Raw genomic sequence first — 20,432 nt, forward strand, 5'->3', positions numbered from 1 at the left:
CCTCGACAAGAGAAAATTTGCACAGCTTCCTCGAGCGTGCACGATATTTAGTAGCATTTTTCAGGATGAGTTTCCCCAATCCTGACGAGAGGCCCCAAGTGAAAGTTGAAAGGGTGGTCCGGAAGGGTAGAAACGGCCTCTCGCGTGCGGTCAGCCTGGATCTCGTCGCACAAGTTACGCATTTGTGAATAGCCTCTGGGATTTCTCTGTCCCGTGACTAAGCCTCCAGGATTAGTACCATGCGGGGTATGTGGCCGGCCTACAACTGTCCGCGAAACAAAGAACAGATAGATACTTCGTTCCCATGCGACAGAACGAAACTTCCAGCGATCGGGAAAAAAGTTTCGCCACGTGATATTACGTCCTTTCACCTCTCCCGCTCCCTCCCCGCTCGCGTATCTGTGCATTAATACGAGACACGTTTCCTTTTTCAGCATCGTCCGTTACTTATCGCCGTTATTATTATTCGTGCGAGTTAGAAAAGCGCCGGAGCGCTTTTAACATTCATTATGATTCATTGATCCTCGTTTGCGATTTCGCGAAGATACCTCATTCATTAGCGGATTGTTGTGGACAGCGTGCACGGCACGACGATGCTTCGTCGAGGCTTATTTAGTGGCGCGCAATTCCTATCATCGAACGTCTGCATCAGCCAATCGTTAGCGTCGACAGTACCTAAATTTTTTCGAAACTTTTTCAAGTTCCCTTTGTGCTTGTAACGGTAATGCGAAACTACGGACGAGGCATGCCCAAACGGCCAATTGTACCATCTGTCGTGCGCTTGATGTAACTTAATGGTGGGTATGGTGCACGTCACGTATGATCGCGTTCGTATTCCCGGGGCGACCTCGCGTGACCAGACAATTACGGGTTGCTAGTGCACTGCAGGTAGCCGAGAAGTACCAATCGGTTAATAGCAGCCCGTTCGGCAAGGCTCTCTTTATTTCAATCATAAACGATAAATGTGGCTAAAGGTTTGCCTGCCCATTCCTCAGAATTAGACAGTACGATCGACTGAAAGCTATATTAATTGGTGGACACGGCTACGAGTTCCATACACGTGCTGTTCTCTTATTTATTATTAGCCCCAAACTTCCACACAAGACAACATTTAACGATGATTCGTTTATAACTACTGGACTCACAAGTGTACATTTTTTATAAAGTACAATATTCATGGAGCGTCTCGTAAAAAGATTTCACTTCTTTAGAAAATAATAAGTACATAATTCAAGTTTAGTCGAGATATATAGAAGACAAAAGTAATGTCTATGGTAACAATCTTCATCTAATGCAAATCGTTTCTAAATTTTTATTGAAACTTGATCAGAGATTTATCTGCCGCGGCAGCAGAGATCTCGTCTTGCGTGAGACTATATGGTTGGACACCGGATATCATCATGGATACATCATGACGGCGATGAAACATAGGTAGGTTTGTCACGTGTGTTAGAGGATCGGAGAGGGATTCCGAGGGAGCCCCATAAGGGGAGGCCAGCTTTAGGTTAGTTGACGGGGGAGGGTTTCTCTTGAAGTGAGCGTACTTTTATAAACTTTGTCGTGTACTAATCCTCCCCGCCCGGGCCTGATCCCCTAGCCAACCTACGTTGGGGCTCTCCAATCGAGCGCCGTGACGCCGAGAAACTTCATCAGGTCGTCATTTCGCGTTTCGGAAGAGCGAGAACCGAGCACCGGGGGAGGAGGGATGAAGAAAGAAAGTCGATCCCTACTTAGGTGCTCGACTTTTTCCTAAGGCGGGCGCGCCGCGCCGCGCCGTCCACCTCCCCATAAATTGGATTACGATACGTGACGTCATTAGCGGCATGCTTTATTTGCGGGCCACGGCGCTCTCCAAGTTCCGAAGTTGAACGACGGCGCACGCTGTCAGGAATGTTTCGTAGCCCCCGCGTAATTCCTCGGGAAGAAACTCGACGGATTAATTTCGATTTGAAATCAGAGTTCGGCCGAAGATTAAAGAGCCGACAGGCGCTTGACTTTCATTCGAATGAAGATAAAATCGCCGCGGCGACACGCATGGGGGTAACGTAGCTCAACGAGCCGCGAAACGGCGCGTTATGAATCTTAGAGAATTCGTGATACAGGAAATCGCTGTTATTTTTATTTCGAGGGAGGAAATCGCTGAAGCTTCCTGGTTTTTAATTAGCGCCGGGTAAAAAAGGTTCACCGGATAACTGAGGGCGAGCGCGGTTGCCCTGGTAGGATTAATAAATTAGCCGTAAGGTTTTAAAACGGTCACGTCGGTGGCTAAGCTCCGGGGTGAAGGAAAAAAGTGAAAGAGATAGCGGGAGCAAGCGAGCGAGAGAGAGAACAAGAGCGAAGGGGCAGATAATGGTTCCGGTCAACAAAATGAATACCGGCACGCGCTGTTCTTTCCGGATGTCTGAATAGACTTGTAACGAGTCGGTCAGACTCGCCTTCACCCCTATTTTCCTCCTATCTTCTTTCTCTCCCTCTTTTTCATCATTTTCTTTCTCCTTTTTTAGATCTTATCCTCCCGGTCCCTCTATCGCACTCCCTCTCTTTTCGTTTCTTTTTCCCTGCAGCACGCTGTAATGGAGCAGCGGGAGTCAGAGGGAAGAGAGAAAAGAGCGGAATCAAGGGGTGAGAACGAGGACGAGCGCCGGTCACACGAGGGTGATGCCGTGGCCGCGTTGTAATTGTGTTATTTTGTAGCCATTTCACGTGAGGGTGCGCGGAAGGGGGTGGTACGTGTACATAAACACCGGGATTGTTTTATTCGGCCGGCTTGCGCGATACGCGCCGAGACTCTCGTTTCGACCACGGAAAAATCGTCGCCGTCGTCAAGATAATCGGGGAGAATTGGACGGCCGCCGCTCGCTAATTATTAACTCGCCGTCAAAAGTCGTTAATCAGCGCAATTGAGCGTTCACGTGTAATGAATATTCGCGCGCACCAATTAATCCCAGAACGGGCAGCGTACGTTGACGGTAACGCCGAAATTTCATGCGCCGGGGTATAAGCTGAATTTATTTGCGCGTTATTTAATTCGAATTGATGCTCGCGCGTTTTTAAGTATCCTGTCTTCGTCGACGATCAATTATCGCTCCGCCAGCGATGAAGAGACACAATGGGACGTAATTAAGGTGATTAGGTTTACTTCATAATGCGAGCTGTACATCAATCGCGTGCGTTAATGGAGCAGTGCCCGTATTCAATTTCTCTGCAATACGTAGAAACGTTGCAGAGCAAGCATCAAGCTAACTAATTGCACTTTTGTGATTCAACTCTTTCATGCTTTCAGAGAACGAAAAGAATCGGTGAGTCGCGTGTCGCAAAGTGTCCTTGAGAACGCCTTGCGAGCACACAGGATACCATTAACGCACGCGGCTGTTATTTGCCGTGAGAGCAACAATCATCTTGAGGTGACGTTAACTTTTTGGTAGCATGGCGCGAGATAAATCCTATATACTAGATTTTAACAAAAATAATAAAAATAAATGCCTATTTCGCAACATGTGCAGAGAATGCAACTACAACAGCTCGAGATAGTATGCGTAAATTCAATCGTACAAAATCGCGCGGGTGACTCTACAGGAATTTCCGACAGAACTGCCGTAAAACTGCAGAAAACTTGATCGTGCACGGAGTACTCGATGCATATAATAGCTTCCGGTTACCATTCCACGGGGAGTCGCACGCCGGACATGCTGGATAAGGAAAAGATCGGGGGTTCTAAAAAAAGGGCAGCGCGAGGCAGTCACAAAGTAGGTATTTACACACGGAGGCGCGCGCGCGCGCACGACGCCTTTAAAGAGAGGGTAGAGCCCTCGCGCGCGAGTAAAGGTCCTTTTTATGCGTGCGGTCGCAAAGGCAGCGTAAAATTGAGTTACAGGGCAGTTTATTTTTTTATTAGCCGGCTCGACCCCGCCGCGCGCGCGGCCGGTCTTTCTCGACGCGGAAAGGGTGGTTTTTGCGGCCGACGGATTTCCCGATAGCGGTTTTATGGCGTGTCAACACGCTCTTACGCCTGCATGTGAGCGAGCGGCGAATAAAAAAAAGGGTGCACGCGATCGTCACGCTAAATCGAAGAGATCAAGAGCACCTCTCGGCAACGAGAGGCAGAGAGGGAAATAGAGTAAGGCAGACAAAGTGGAAGGAAGAGAGAAAAAGGTAGGTGGATTTCCGATTAAAATCTCAGCTTGGTCGACTCTGGTATGTTGTATCGCCGTCACGCTGGTAAGCGCGACTAATCGTGTCCATTTATCATGCTGCATAGCTGTATCTGAGATTTCGCGATGAGAGAACTGTTTTGGCCATCCAGTCAATTAACGATTGAAATCGCGAGCATTGCTTATGCTATTTTTTTTTAATTAAATTATCTGAGACAATTGGAATCGGTCCTCATTATCGAATTAATATCTCGCGTAATGATCGTCTGGCGACAGATGAAAAGTCAAACGCGGGAGATTGAATTCTTGAAAGCGATCATCTTCGCAGCCATCGGCTGGAGAAAACGTTAAGGGGATAATGAGGACAGGCAGCCAGGCGCAGGGTGGTAATAAGGTGGCTTGGAGCGGCTGGGATGCTAGTCACGTTTCCAGCCGCTGACAGCTGCGGCTTATACGTATGACGTGGTATCAACCCCAAATTTCCCCGACTAGACACGTCGTGTCTTCGCTGCCCTAAGACCCTGGAATGCACTCGAGCCTACACCTGTCACACCATGGCGCATCTACAGCGTGACGCACGTGGGTAGCTCTTTGATTCTTCGAGGAAGAAAGATCGCGCCCAGTTATGCCGCGACGCGTTACGCTCGTCGCGTTTATTGAAACAAATTAATTTCGTCAACAGCCGGAAGCGTCTAAACACTATATTTTTGCAGAGTGTCATTTCTGCCAATTTTTAAAGCGCAACTCCTCGAATACGATACCGTTTTCGTGCAGATAATTTCGCGCGGATGACAATCGGCAGCAGGACGCGTGGCGACAAGTGAGATAAACAAAGAAACGAGTGGAAGAGTAACAACGGGGATAAGGAATGGGATATGGAATGGCTATATCATAGGACACGGCGAATAATTTTACCCGAAGAGACCTTGATTTCAGCATTTGAGTCATCACCCCTCGCTTCGTAATTATTGATTTTCCGTGCTGCCCTAACTCCCCTAACTTTATAGAGAGCAAGACAGAGAAAGTAAGTGAGAGACAGAGAGAGCAGAAACGAGAGAGAGAGACAAGACGAGGAACGGCGTAAGCGAGAGTCGAAAATGCCTTTTGTCCCCTTTCGTAACGTATAACGTACGAGCGGTAACCCTACTGCGACTTACGATTACTATCTCCGTCAATAATTTAAAGGGTTTCGAACACACGCGCGCGTTTGTTGTATCCCATAGAGTTTAAAAGTATCATTAAAATTTTCAAAGTCGCCAAGTTTCAAAGTCGCATTGTATGATGAGAGGGTGCATCGTTCACATGCATTTCTTGCGTGTACAATTTTAAGTTTCTTCTGTTTAAGAAATCACTGACGTCTCGATATAGAAATGTATCATCAAGAAGAGAAACTTTTAATTCGAAAAATCTTCGTCCATATTAGATGGTATAATTATTCTTTCCTACGCTATAATAGATAGTAACAGCCCGTTCATCAAAATTGGCTACTAACATAAGTGATCACGTGCATATCAATATCAGCATGGAACTTTAAATAATATCTTCCACGAGGTTGAAGTTATCGATAACAACATCAGTTTGTTTATGCATTTTTGCATTGTGTCATGATTTATATTATATTTCGGGAGACTGAATCAATAATCGATCCTACACAATACCACGCTTCTTAATGTGACAGACACGACATCGAAATCCTCACCTCTGCCGAGACTGGACGGAGACATAGACATTCCCGGCCTGCTAGTGTCGAAGGTGCCAGGTCTCTCTGGCATTTTCATGACATTGTCCTGCTGACCACTCGCTGAGGGCACATCGGTAGCTGTTGGACTAGACGTAGTGGTAGTGATCGTCGTGACGGTTATGCTGGCGATGCTGTTTGCGTTAGGATTCCCGGCAGGATTCGTCGTATTGCTGCTGTCGCTGGCACCGTTATTGCCGTTGGTTGTCTTACTGCCGACTCCGTTGCCGTTCGTGTTCGTGGTGTTGCTTGCATTGCTGTTGTTCCCCGTGGTGCAGCTGCTCACGGCGGCGACACTGACCACTCCTTCCCTCGCGATATCCTGGATTGCACTGGCCGCCCTGGAACCCACTCCCGCGGGTTGAAGAATCGTATATTGTTTCGAGGAGTCGGGGCTGGTAACGGAAGGTAGACTGCCGGTGGGGCTCTTGCTGGGGGACACAGAATTTGGGGCAACTTCGTGAGCCGTCACGTGGTGATTGTCCTCCTTCGAAGACTTCAGCTGCAGCAGAGACACCGAAGACGCGTGTTTGTCTTCCGACGTGGGCGATATACCGGCTACGGGCTGCGGCGTCGGCATCGTTGGTCCAGGCGTGGGATACCCCACGAAAGTAGCGGAAGCTGGGTACGGACCGATCGGCGGGATAGCCGAGGAGGCCACCGGAACTGATGCGGTGCTGCGACACGACGCTTTCGAGTGATCCGAATTGGGTGGCCTGAAAGCGGACGTTGCCGAAAACGGCGAGCTCGTTGGCGGTGACGAAGACGACGAAGTTCCCGTAGGTGAGACTTTCATGTTGGTGTCGTTATATTGTCTTTGGTAGTTCGAATAGAGCGTTTGATGTTGCTGCGGATGGTGTTGCTGCTGCTGCTGTTGCCTGCCGATGTTCTGGGGCGACTGACCATTCTTGCACGTTCGGTCTCGTTCCCTGTCACTCGTTCTTTCTCGATCGCCTTCGTCCTTGTCGGCGGTCGGATCCGACATGTCGATTTCCAGCTCGTTGGATGAATCGTCGACTAGCTCGTTGAAATCCGGCGGGTCGTATCTGGAGTACTTGTCCGATTGCCTGCCCTGAGACTCAACGTGCACATTCACCATGTTCCTGTCGCCTCTGTCTTTGCTCGACAACGAGCGAACGGAGATCGGTCTGATTTTCGGTGGTTCGTTCTGATTGACGTTGTTGACTTGAGACTGGGTGTTCGCGCATTCGTTCTCTACCTTTAACAGGTTATCCAGATCCTTCTTAGTTTTGGTCGGATGTTGCTTGAAATCCAGCTGCTTATTGTGCTGTTGCATCTTCACTAACCGATCGTGCTGTCCGCGGAAGGTGATTACGTCCTTCAACGAACAGCCGGTGTCGTTACTCGTACTCGAAGACGTTGATATTGACGAGGGTGATAATTTCTCCTTCTTTTCTTCAAAGAGATTTTCAAAGTTGGATTCGTATCTATCATCGTCCGAATTGCCTCTCTGATATAAGGATCCCCTGGGTCCAGGCCAACTGCCTGACAGACTCTTCAAGGCGGCCTCCGTCTCTCTTATGAGAGTCTCATCGTCCTCAGGTTCTTCGCAGTGCTTGCTGGATTTCCTGGCGGGACTGCCCGAGTTACCCGACGCAAACGCGCGCTTCTTCTGCGGCAGCGGTATGTTTTTGTTAGGATCAACAATGTCCATCGTCTTTCGCACGTCATCGTCGCGTACGCTTTTTCTCCTTCGCTTCGCGGCGGCGTCAGTCGACTCCATCTCTTGCGGCGCGTTCGTCTGCAGGCCCTTCTTGCTGATCAACAACTGCTGCGACTGTTGTGACGGCTGCTGCATTTGTTTAGGATTCTGCGCGACCGACTCTGCCTCCAGCTTCCGCTTTTTAAGATGAGCCATCGCATTCTGTCCGCCCGGCACGCTGGTCAGTTCCACCCTGGAACACAAAAATTCCAGAGGATCAGCAAGTCTGCTCTGCCATGCGGGCGCAAGGGACGCGGTGCGTTCGGTACACGAGTGCAAGGTCGTCGAGTTCGAGGCCGGCACAAACGGGAGAGGACCACCTCGCTCAGGATCCGCGCCGCTCTTTCATCGCGGAAGATCCCCAGCGTCCGACCCGGACATCTTCTCTTTTTCTCCCTCCGTCATCTACTTAACAGTGCATTTCAAAGTCTAAGGGACTATCTCTCAAGAGAATTCACCTGACATCCGCAGAGGTTCATCGAGTGCGTCGCCGCAAATCCAAAGAGTCATGCCGCACAGCTGTGAGATGCGTCTGTGTCTCTCCGTCTGTCTTTCTCTCTCTTTCTCTCTCTCGTTCTGTCCTGGTGAACGATCTCGCTTGACTGTTTGTATTATATATATATATATATATGTATATTTTTCTAGCGACGTACACTCTATCTCTCTTGCTTCGTTCTTGCGGCAGACTCGAGACGTTCCGACAAGCACTTGCGTGACACGCACGCGCGCGGACACACGGGGCGCGAGGATACGCGCGTGCTCGACAAACCACCGATATCTATATATACATATATGTATACATATACACGTATACATATATATATAGGTAAGAAGTCCGACTCGTGTGCGCGATGAGCCCTCTCAGACGGGGTGCTCGCGAGCTACTGTGCTATGTTTAAGTTCGTTCGGGGGTGGCGATCTTCTGTCGCGCGCGGAGGGGATGAAGACTTGCGCGGGCAGCCGGCGGCTTCTGCTTCGTCGCGAAAGGTGGGGGCGGGTTCTGCGCACTGTCCACCCCCTTGAGCTCGGCTGGAGCACGATTCCCGGCCCCTCTGCACATCCCCCTCGCTCACCTCGACCACCCCTCCCGCCACGGTTATCGTAGAAGGGGACGCGATTCCTGGGTGCACACCTAGGACCCTCTCGCTCTCTCTTTCTCAGTGCGCTGAGGTACGTGCTCCGTACGTCTCCTCTCCCGCTTATATCCACCCGCGTCTATACTACCATCCCTCCGCCATCCCTCGGGCACTCGCGCCGCTATATACGTATGTACGTGTTACCTGCTCCTCTTTGCCGCCTTAAGAATCCGAGCAACATTGGTCCCGGCCAGCGACCTCGCGGGTCTACTCCCTTTACAATCTGCGAGTTCTTCGCGCAGCAGCATTTTCAAAGGAGAAATCAAGTCGCCGCCGTCTTAACGGGAATAACTTTGTTCACAGCAAATTTTGTAATTTTCTCATCGTACTTTTCTGCCTGGCAGAATAAATATTTATCAGATAGCTAGTTTTGGGGAAATCGAGAATGATTATGGTTTCAGGTGTACGATTCGTCGTAATGTACGCGATAAATCAATCGTCACACGCAGGCACGCACACGTTACATCTCGCCAAGTGGTATTTTATACATTTTAACGTTGAAGAGATCCCCCCGAATTTGACGTCTAGCTCTGCACGGAATTCTCCGACACGCGACTACACATTATTTCAAATTAATAAGTTATCCGCCCTTCCGTTGACTTGTAAGACTTTAGGCCTTTAACTGCACAACGTTCGCCCTTTGGTACGCTCGTAAGGTTTACAGCGATAGGAGGAACCTACAACTGGAATTAGATAAACCCGAGCTCCTGGAGGTGGCGGAGGCAGAAGAAGAGCGGGATCAGCGTCAGCGCTTAGCGGAGCTCCCTAGGATCCCAAGGAATGAGAGAGCTTCCCTTAAACCTTAAACCCTCCTCAGACCACGTAGCCGGGAGTTTAGAGCGACGAACTCTTGCTAGGGACCGCGGTGGGAGGACGGCGGGAGTGCCCTCGTCCAAAATCGGAAGTTAAATCGCACCGACGGCTTAAGACATTATCACTTTTCTTTGCGGACCAATGCTCTTGAAACTGGCCTTCGACGGAGGAACTAGGTAAGGGCAAAGCAGCGGGTTGAAGGGGAGAAAAGTGGGGGGAGAGAGGGAGACGTGGAGCAAGAAAGAGCTAGGATCCCTTCGAGTTGCGGATCGATGCGTCCTGGTCCACCCTCCAGTTACGTGTCATCCCTTACGGTCTGTGGGGAATAATTAGAAAGCAAGCGTAGTCCTGGCATGCGGGTGAGTAGCCCCATAGATGTACATACCACGTAAAGGTCGACTTTAAATTCTTGCAAAAAGAGAACGCCGCCGATATACTATCGAAGTCTCCGTCGGGGCGGCTACAAGCGTCTCCGGTGTCACGCGAGGCATCGAATGCACGTTGACTCTTACTTGCAGTTACTTCGCTCGTTATGGCAGCTTCAGCGCCGTCAGCCATATCGAATAATATAGAATTTCTCTCCTTCGTGCCGTCAAGTTTCGATCCGATCTAATATGAAATATGTTAGAAGCAGGTCTTATGGTATAACGCGTTGCATTTTCACTTCGAGTTTCATTTATATATTCAGTAAAGTAAAAAGATATTTGAGGTGGGGAGAGGAGCAGAAAGGTAATTTCAGCAATATTTTTGAGTTCGAGCATGCAACCTATCTCTATCTCTCTGTAAATGTTGATTATTATCGAATATTTTGTACAGTTGAGAAATTATTGGATTTTTCAATAAACGCGAAGGACTTCTCTGTGGGAACATTCAAGAATCTCTACTCGCCAATTAATTAACATGTGCCGACCGTGGTGCAGCATAGGTAAGATGGTAAGACAGAAACACGACGGCGTGAGGCGGACGCTGGTGCTTCTATTGCAGGGATTAGGGTATTAGGCGACGTCACATCACTAAAGTCTAAAGGGAAGCTCCTTGGAGCTGTGCTCGGAGAGATAGCCCAAACTTGCGTTCTCTATCTTCCTGATGGTTCTTCGGATTCTACCTCTCGCCCTCTCTTTCTCGCTACGACTCTTTCCTTCCTCCTTTTCTGCTGTTTCCTGCTATTTCCTCTCTCTCTCTCTCTCTCTTTCTCTCCTTCTTTCTCTTCCTTCATTTTCGTCTTCTCTCTTTATTCCATCATTGTTCTTTGCTTATGCTATTATGAGCCCTAGGGCACGTCCTTTCAAACATTCTTGATAATTTCAATTAAATAAACCACTAACAGGTCACAGTGGACTTTAGCGGTCATCTTGAAGACGCAGCGAATCTCGTCAGCTTCCAATTTATGTCAGATTAGTTGCATTCTCGAAATTACTGTGTTGATATGTAACTTCAGCTAGGAAGCAGTAATATTCTCACATATTAGTTTTCAAATTAATGATATGACTGTGAAAGATGCAAAGATTATTGACGATGCTCGAAACCAGACAAAGAAGATGACGATACAAAACGATTTTTTATTAATGTCTTGATACGCAATGAGTCCTCGTAAATTGCGAGAATCACGCGTTGGTAACCCTGGAGCCGGGGGTGTTGTCGAGAAAAGACGGTCATACGTCTTTTTCTCGCCGACGTGCGAGGGTGGGTGAGATCGGCGCTAGGCGAGCGCCGGATAATTTAGGGGTCTCTCACGCGTGGATAATGGGGAACTTGGCTAATGCACCCTACTTGGCACCACGTGGATTCGCATGAATTTTGCGATTCGACCTTTGTGCCTCCCTTGTTCGCTACTGCTAACGACTCGCGTATATAAAAACAGCAATAAGTGCAAATTTAATTGTAACATTTGAACAAATTCCTTACTATTGTGCTGATAAATAGTAAAATCATTGATAACTATATAAATATATTAAGATAAGAAAAATAGGAGACAGAATAAATTTTAAAGAAAATTCGTCTTTTAGGTGAGAGTGAGAGACTAGTGAGAGAAGAATGCTACGACTAGGACAGCTGAGCTGTATCCGGTTGGACATCATTCTGCTGTTCGGCTCGAGGGAATACTCTGCCATCCAGCTACTAACTGTCCGTCCGTCCATTCGTCGAGCTCTTTCCTCCTTGCTTTTTGTTTTTTTTTCTTCCTTTCGTCCGTCCCATGAGCGCACCCTCGCTTACCGGCTGACGTCTTAAACCAATCGAATTCTGATCAAATATTTAGCGCTGACCGAACCAACGCTTTAAGTGGCTCCTCCATCGCTGGACTTCACTTCCTTCCAATAAATCCTTCATGTTACGTCTTCTAAAATTTCAACGGATCATCGAATTTCAGACCAGCACTGTCATTTCGAAAAAGCTCAATAGCAAGTCTTTTCAAACGCAAAACTGTTTGAAGCATCTCTAATTCGTGCATAAATAAATATGACATAAAACGGTTTTTATGACAAAGTAGCGGATGCCACGAAAATTTTGCAGTAGGTTCATCAAAGATTTTACAGCAGCTTCATAGAAAAACCAAAAATGGAGAAAAGTGTCCGCGCGTCTAAGATTTCCTCGATAATCCTTATTCGTATGCGCGCCAATTCGTATTCTTGGAACATAAAATATCGCCGATCACTGCGGCGTTGATTAACGAGCGAGCTGCAGATTGGCGATTCTAGCCGGTGGTAGAGGTCTCTTTTTTGTCCCTTTCGCCACACGGCAATACGTCACGCGTCCCGGTTTCGGGGTGTAATTAAAGAGAGCGCAGAACAGCATGACGCCTCGGGCCTGTCTGAGGGGGGTGTAAGGAGCGGGACGAGGCGACTGGGGCCGAGGGTACGCGCGGGATATAAGGGATGTGTTTTACCGAGGGATACTTACACACCATCCCCGTGCGGCACATATTTTCATATAACAAAACCATCTGCGTGCCGCGCATAACAAATTTCAACTGATTTATAGTGAGCCCGCTGGCGGTGGGAGGCCGCAAATTTTCGCAGTTACGAGAGCCGGCGACTGCGCGCCGTTACGAGAAACGAGTCCTCACATCTTTCGCGTTTTCTTCTTACCTTCTTTTTTTTGCAAATTATGCCTTTTCAAATGTTAACGTCTCCGAAAAGAAAAACCGTAGCTGGTAACCGCATCTGACTCGCGACAGATCCGGATAATTTTCCGAATCTGAACGCTTGGACGGGCAACTTTTGCATCGCGCATCTGACGGCAAAAGTGCGCGGTCCTCCATCATATGGGAAAACGCGGAAGTATGATGGAGTTTGCGAACTTCGAAGTCGTACTTCGCATTTTCAGATGCCCTCGATCCCGGGCGACGGAGAAATTGAAAAGGACATCACGTCTCCCAGGGGTTTAATGCTGATGTCCGCTGGAAAGGCGGACCTTAAAGGGTTGCACCGAAAGGGCGGCAAAGACGGGCACATACTGAAAGGGACAAAGGAGCGAGGAGGGCGGTAAGAAGCTACCACGCTCGGATGTCCAACCGACGTCCGACCATGCCATCGGATCGATAACGTCATAGTGACAAGTACCAGTATATGTATATGCGCTCCTTGCACTTGCGATAACGTTATTCGCCTTGATTTAGCGAAAAGTCCAATACGCTGATCTACTATCAATTTAATTATTGTACATTGAAAGAGTACCGAGAGAAAAATAAATAAAATGTTGATACAAGGCGAAATTTACATAAAAGAGGTAACACTAATAAAAATATATACATAAAACATTTTATAATAAGGAAATTGTAATGCGCGAGATACTGTTTTGACAACAGCGCGCAGATGTATATTTAAATATCACAAAAGGTCAAGTGCAATATTACATCACTGTATCGGCATCGTAAAACTGTGTATATTACAGCTCGTATTTTTAAATTTCCCCACAAAATGTTAACGGGAAGTTCTGCGCGAGCGGTATCTCGCGCGATTTAAGGCAGCCTGATTTTAGGACCGGCGAGTCGCGAGTTCTTACTGCAAAACGAGGAGGGCAGTAAATCTGGAAACGAACCTGGAATAAACTGTCCGGGACTATGGCCATAATAATATGCCTCCGCCGACGCCGCCGCCAGATTGTTACGGGTAGCTGGAATTGCCTCTCCGAAAAGCGGCCCGCCTCGCGCCGTTCTTGGATTACGATGCAATTTCTCGAGCCTCGCACTGATGACGGCCCTTAAAATTCGGGAACCCTCTCGCCGCGACGCGCTTCGTGACATTATATATAAGTGTATATGTGTGTGTAGTATTGCACGTCAATGAATTCGAATATCGTCCCCCACGAACGTTTCTCGTATTCCTAAAATCATATGTCGAAGAAAGGAGTTTTCAGCAGCGCGTCACGCGACACATCGATTGTAGCGTAATACATAAGTTACAACGTCTAAAATTAAAGCTTCATTTCTCTTGACAGAACACTCAGTCAAGGTAGAGGATGAGCAACAAAATATATCTCGTAAAGTGGCGAATATACCTTCTAGAAAGTGATAGTTCTCGCATATACGATAATTCAGCAGATCGCGCGTACACGCGAGAAGCGTTGATGACGCTTTTTCCGGTGAAGGGTTGCTGAAGAGCACGCCTACGCGGTCATAAAGTAAAAAGAAAGGCTGTTCACGGCTGTTTGTTACGAGAGGCAGTTGTAACGGAAAGGCACGTATGTCGAGTAACGTGATTACAAATATATCATAAGCTCCTCCGAGCGGTCTTGTTCGGAGGGTGGTCGAGGAGGGCCAGGGCCCATGCCGAGAGAGGAGATGGAGCGTGTCCTTCGACACGCGATACACGTGCGTCGCCTGTCGATGCGGCTTTATCGCAGCAAATCACTGCCGCGCCGGCGAAATAAAGACAGAGAAAAGAGAGCAGAATCGCCGTGAGACGGGGTGAGAGCGAACGAAAAGAGCACGTAGCACATCCCTCGACTAAATCGAATCGACAGGGCACGTTTCTTCCATACCGCGCCTAAGAAAGCCCCCTCCTCATCCCTGAGACGATACACAGTGCAACGCACGAACAAACATTGTCCGGCAAACTGTATGATTTGTACGTGAACTTCTTGAGATGAAAAGAAGAAATGTGAAGAAATCGAAATCGGCGAGTCTTAATGTAACTTATGAAGTCGAATCTAGTATATAATCTAAATCTAATATAAATTTCATATAATTATTCAAGATAACCAATCTTGAAACCGATGAAATTGCAACGCACGCGATAAACTTTTATAAAATTACTTTCCGCATCACGTCAAAATTTGAGATATAACACAATATAAAGGAAATGTCAAGGTTTCGCTAAGACTTCCTAACTCTTAAATTCCTCGCAAATGCGATCCATAAAATCCATAAAAAAGGTATTCGTTCCAAGCTCCGTGTCTGCCTTTAAAGAGCACAGTATTCATCATCATTTCGCACCATCGCATCCAGGGAAAGGCCAATGCACGGATCGAGAAGATCCGTCGAGATTCCAGGAGGAATCTCGCTTTGACGATAAAGAAAAATCGTAGGGTGCACGGGGTAAGCGAGCCGGCGATATCGCGAATCGGCGGTACGGGAACCGCCCTCGCAGCATCCGAGACAGCCAGATATCTCGGAATGTTTTACACCTCATTAGGCAACAATGTGTTGTTGCCAGGGTGAATTATATCGGGCATGAGACGCCCGTCAAGACAAATGGCTCGAACCGGAGGTAATTGTGGGCTTTTATTAGCTCTGGTTTCTCCCGTTGGCTGCGAATCGCGCAACGCGGGAGACGCCGAGCCAGCAAGCGCAGCGACAGCAACCCTTCTGGTTCCTTCCACCCCTCATCGTCCCGCGGCTCCTACATCCCTATCTCCGACCCACCGCCCACTCCTCATCCCTATCTCCGCCCGGCGTACCCGTTGCTTTCGACGGTGCGTAATTACTCGCGTGACAGTAATGCGGGAATGCGAATCTCGCCTCTCTAATGCCTGCCGAGTCATCCCTGCTCCTTGTATTTACTTCCTGGGCTCGTTGCGGCACAGTCATCGTCCCTGAGTTGCACTCCTCCAAAATCAGCTTCGACTTTTAATCGAAGCGATTAAATCGCGCCGCGAGATTCAGAAAAATCTCGAGAATCATGTTCAGAATTCAATCATTATTTTTTTGGCTATGTAGAGATGCGATCTTCAGATAAGACTAACGTATTGACAAGGTCTTATAACGTATTAAGCAAAAGAGACACAATTATTCGAAAAAATTATTTTACAAACTTCGAAAAAGATGTTAATTATTCAAATGCCGGCAGACTAAAATTAATTGTTTTTATTATCATTTTTTTGCAGAATAAAATAATTTACTAAGTAGGCATTAAGTATGCTCTGTATAGTAACTAAAATTACAATTTTTTAATTTTAACTTTTCAACACATAATACAAAATTGTGACATAATAATTTTAAAAGACTTTTACGCAAATCTAGTAAAAATAATATATTTGACACGCTCATAATGTTACAAAGCAAGTTGCATCGTGGCAGGACAGAGTTAGTGACAGGAAATCATGGAATAAGATTGTCATTTCTCATGTGTCCTCTCGCTCCCTTTCGGCAACGAGCGAAACCGCGCTCGTTTTCGAAGGGGAAGTATAGGCTTTTGAAAGACCGTATTTTCGCGACGAGAGAGCCGCTATCCACACGTTATTACGAGGTATGAGTCGCCCGCTACATATGCGGGCCAAAGCTTGTCTCCCTCTTTCGTTCGTTGCCCCGCGACTCATGTATTTATGCATTTCCAGCGACTGGCTGCTCCTTGACTCGCATTCACGCATACACTCGTCGAAAACACGCGTAAATCGGCTACATTCGCCACACATGATGCAGGAAAATAGTATAACGAATGAATAATCCCGAAGAAATTGAATTTTTCGCAAAAGAGACAAGGTTCTAAAGACGCACGTATAAAAAAATATCGCGGAGCAATTTTAATAAGTTGCAGCCATTACCACGCGCGCGAAAAACTTTCTCTTGGATTGGAAATCAGTTGTCGTGTTATGGCTGCTGCCAGACACTCGTGATTTTCCTTTCATTACACGAGAGCCATATTTACTCATTGCATTCAATTCGGATTCACTTACGGTATGATTTACTCGACGAAGGCGTACCTGGAGGCTGGTGATGGGAATTTATTGGGGGCGGAGGTTGCCCTAAAAGCCGGAGCGCAGTGCGCAGGAACTGAGAGAGGAAAGAAGAACATGAAGGAGAAGGGCGGACAAAGAGAGAAATCGCGAGAGGGACAGCGAACCAAAGAGGAAAGGAAGAGAGAATATACAAAGGGTACGTCTTTTCTTCATATTCTGTATCCTGTATGGTGCCTCATAAAAGTTTGTAAGGATGTCCTCCGAAATGCAGATTTATCGCGTCGCTTCCGCCAACGAGTCATTGCTGTTTAGGACTCTTCACGGCTGAGCAGCATTATTACAAAATTATATGACAAATTTATGAAAAATCACAAACTTGGTCCGACAAATTCGAAATAAATGTTTCGTTATCAAGAAATTAATTGTAAATTGGATCAACAATATTACATGTTTTTACCTCTCTAATTTTTAGTCCTAAATATTTTTCGACATCGAAATTTTTATTAAAGTTATGTTTAAAACATAATGTACCTCAGACTTCTAAAATTAGCAAAAACAAGAATTGAGGAAATACAATTTTATTAAATTGGTTATTCTTTTAACTGCATTAACTGCAAAATTAGTGACCCATGATGTAAAAACAATAAATTTTTATGTTAATGATTAATGGTAAAGTGTATGCGCTTTCCTATCCGGTAAAATTGAATTTTTATTCGCTTCTTATACAACTGTTGACCATAGCCGTCTGACTGGTTATTGTGTTTTAAAATACATGTGCAACTTAAATCATAAGATGACAATAATTGTGTCTAGCAGACTCGTATGACCAACCCCAAAACATTTGTTCACTCGCTCCCTCCTTACATAAATCATATAATATTACACATTCTCTATAAACAAGTAAATCTTGCATTTGCCGAATAATATATCATGTTAAGTATTAATTCTATTATTCTCTTACACAATATCAAAATCTAATTTCTATTTTCACAGTTATGTGTATCTTCTAATTCTTGTTCACAATAATTTTCATATATCGTTTACATTATACTTTTCATGTTTTTAATAGAAAAAAATTTGCGCTATTTTAAACCATTATATAATAGTGCAAAGTATAACTTTTGTTGTAATTTATTTTTAATCGAAAAAAATTATTTAAATAGGACAATGTTTCAATAAATTACTCTTATTGATATTTAAAAAATAATTCATTCTATGCGCGCATATTTATTATTAAATTATCATTTTATGTCAGTCGTGCTTTAAATAATACAAAGGTACTATTCATGTGAAAGTATGGGGAAACTGTGAGAGTAGCAAAGCAAGGCGAGCACTAGTTGTGCTTGCCAATTTACACGCAGCGCGGGACTTCGGTCGATCGACGGGGTACAGAATGCCACAGGGTGGAGTAGCGGTTGAGCGGAGAGGAAAAGGAAGTAAAGAGGACACCTTCCCCTTCCCTCACTCTCCTCCATGAACCCCGAACATGAATTAAAGTTTTAATTTCTCTAAATCACTGTTCGCCCTCGAGCGCTTTCCACCAGACGGTCCGTTACTTATAGCCTTTGCCCTTTTTACCGCCTTTCTTTTTTCCCATTCGCCTCGATCTTACCGGTAGCCCGACCCTTCGCCAATAGGGAGAAATCGATATGCACTTATCCGATGACTCTTGAGACCCCGAATAACGAGCCTCCCCCTTTTTTGCGTTTTTCTTTTCCTTTTTTTTCTCTGAGTACTTCTGAGCGATAAGCAAAACTGCCGGAAATTGTCCGACCTCGAATACTTCAGGCTCCTGTCGCGATAATCGGATTTATTTATAATTTAAGCTACATCTAGAAGTACATGAATATTGAAAGAGTGCGTGCGAAGTCGGTAGATGTATTTTTTTCTTGTATTATAATATCTATCATCCAACACCTTCCCCATACGTACTGCAATAAACTTTTCTTTGTGTATCACTCTTACATTCTTGATCATTATAAAAATCTGAAAATTCCTCTGTTACAAAAACTCAATAAAGTTGATCCACTTTTTCACATGAGAGCTCATAAGAGTCTACACGCATATGTAAGAGCATTTATGTAAAACAATCACTTCCTCGCGTTCCGCACCAATCAATCATGCTGGATAATGATGGCTCGAAATGGAAACGGAGGCACAACGCGAACAAATTCAAAAATCGTTTAGTACGCAGTATCACGAAGCGCACGACGGCAATTCCGTCGCTCGCCCTGTGTTTTCGGGCTGAAAGGGAGAAACGGGGGTTGTTCATTTAAAATCATGACGTCGGTCGGAGGGCGCTGGCACGGCGGAGGCGTTAGTATTAACGTTAGGTACCACCGGTCGGGCCACCTACAAGAAGTTCGCGCAACCCCCCTTCATCCCCCGGCCACGCTACCAGCTTGCTTTCCCTACCGGGTGACATATTGTTTCCATTCTGCTCTCTCGAGCTAAAGCGCAATAAAAAACTGGCATAAATATCGCCTCGTTCTTCCCCCCTCGTCTTTCTGCATGGCCCCCGACCGTGTACACGGTGCCCTGCGAGACCGGGGCGATGGCAGTAAGAACAGAGAAACGCCCGATAACGGCGATGTAGAACCGCACAGCAGCAACCATTCCTGTATTGCTTGCGCGGTATTGCGAGCGACCAATTTGTCTAAGTGGCTTTTTGGGCCGCGGAAAGGAAACCGCAAGGATCGCGGTCCCGCCTGCATCCCCCGGCAATTTTTAATTTTTCTTAAATAATATAGCGAGGTGTTACTGACCTCGTTTTTCCTCCATTAAATACGCAGAGAGTTATATTCAACGTCGTTTCGTTCGTATTTGTTCTAGCATTTTTTTAGGAGCTTTGTACATAATGTTCAACACGTTCGCTACCACCGTATAGTTGGCAAATCTTTCACCACAATTCACTTTTCATATTTTTCTTATTTTTAATATCGAAAAGATAGACTTTCTTTGTCTTTATTACAGAAATAAAATAAGAAAAGATCAATCCGTTACACATATGCTTGATAGCGAACGTATTAAGAAATTTCACGCACATAAGAGATGTCTTATATATCGAATATTTCTTTGTACTGTACTTTTTTTATCAACATTGGCTTAGATTGTCAATATAAAGCAGCGATTCTGAAACATAAATACATAATTTTTACTTACAGCGTAACAGGTTCTTCAGGGCTAGAGGGCGAGATGGAAAGCGACATGGTAGTAGCGGTCAGGCATCGTGATGTTCCCGGAGACCTGACTCGATCGTCCACCTGCAACAAGACGAACGCAACACGGTCACTCACGGAATCACGATCGATCGTCTTTGCCAGTTTCTCAGGACGACAGTTAAAGTCGCACGTTGCGGAATTCCTAAGAATTCATTGCGGTCGCTTCAGCGACTCGCAGACTGCTCCGCATCGCGATAGGTGGAGGAAAGCACGAGGAGGAAGAGCTCGTCGAATTCTTCGCGCGATACTTGCTACCGTCGATGGGGAATTGAGCAACAGGTAGAGGCAGACATGTCCTCGAGGCATCATGCTCAGCAGAGCACACGCGTGATTCACTGCATAAGTGAGTTGTCAAAAGCACCTTTTTTTCTCTTATCTCTGGTGTACCAATCCAAGTGACAGAGAAGAATTATGCGGCAGATTTAGGATTGCACGAGATACCAAGACTAGTCTTGGTATTGTCTTGGTCTTGTCACACATTCCGAGACAAGATCAAGACGAGACTTTGTAATTAATTATCAAGACAATAATCAA

The 20,432-nt window shown here is 46.2% G+C and overlaps 1 protein-coding gene across 6 annotated transcripts in view; it reads right to left on the bottom strand.

Annotated features, from left to right (window-relative positions):
* Positions 1–20,432, bottom strand: part of LOC105284577 (mucin-12) — a 275,050-nt gene that overhangs the window by 21,626 nt on the left and 232,992 nt on the right. For 5 of the 6 annotated variants that reach the window (XM_026970345.1, XM_026970344.1, XM_026970343.1 and 2 more), the window contains exons 6-7: positions 19,840–19,940; positions 5,851–7,805 (exon numbers count right to left, since the gene is read on the bottom strand). In XM_026970345.1, the coding sequence (XP_026826146.1) occupies positions 5,851–7,805; positions 19,840–19,940 (2,056 nt within the window). Of the gene's footprint in view, positions 1–5,850; positions 7,806–8,070; positions 8,518–19,839; positions 19,941–20,432 lie in introns of those variants that run through there. The other variant, XM_026970346.1, reaches the window with a different exon arrangement.

Source organism: Ooceraea biroi, chromosome 6, assembly GCF_003672135.1.
Source record: "Ooceraea biroi isolate clonal line C1 chromosome 6, Obir_v5.4, whole genome shotgun sequence".
Lineage (NCBI taxonomy): Eukaryota > Metazoa > Arthropoda > Insecta > Hymenoptera > Formicidae > Ooceraea > Ooceraea biroi.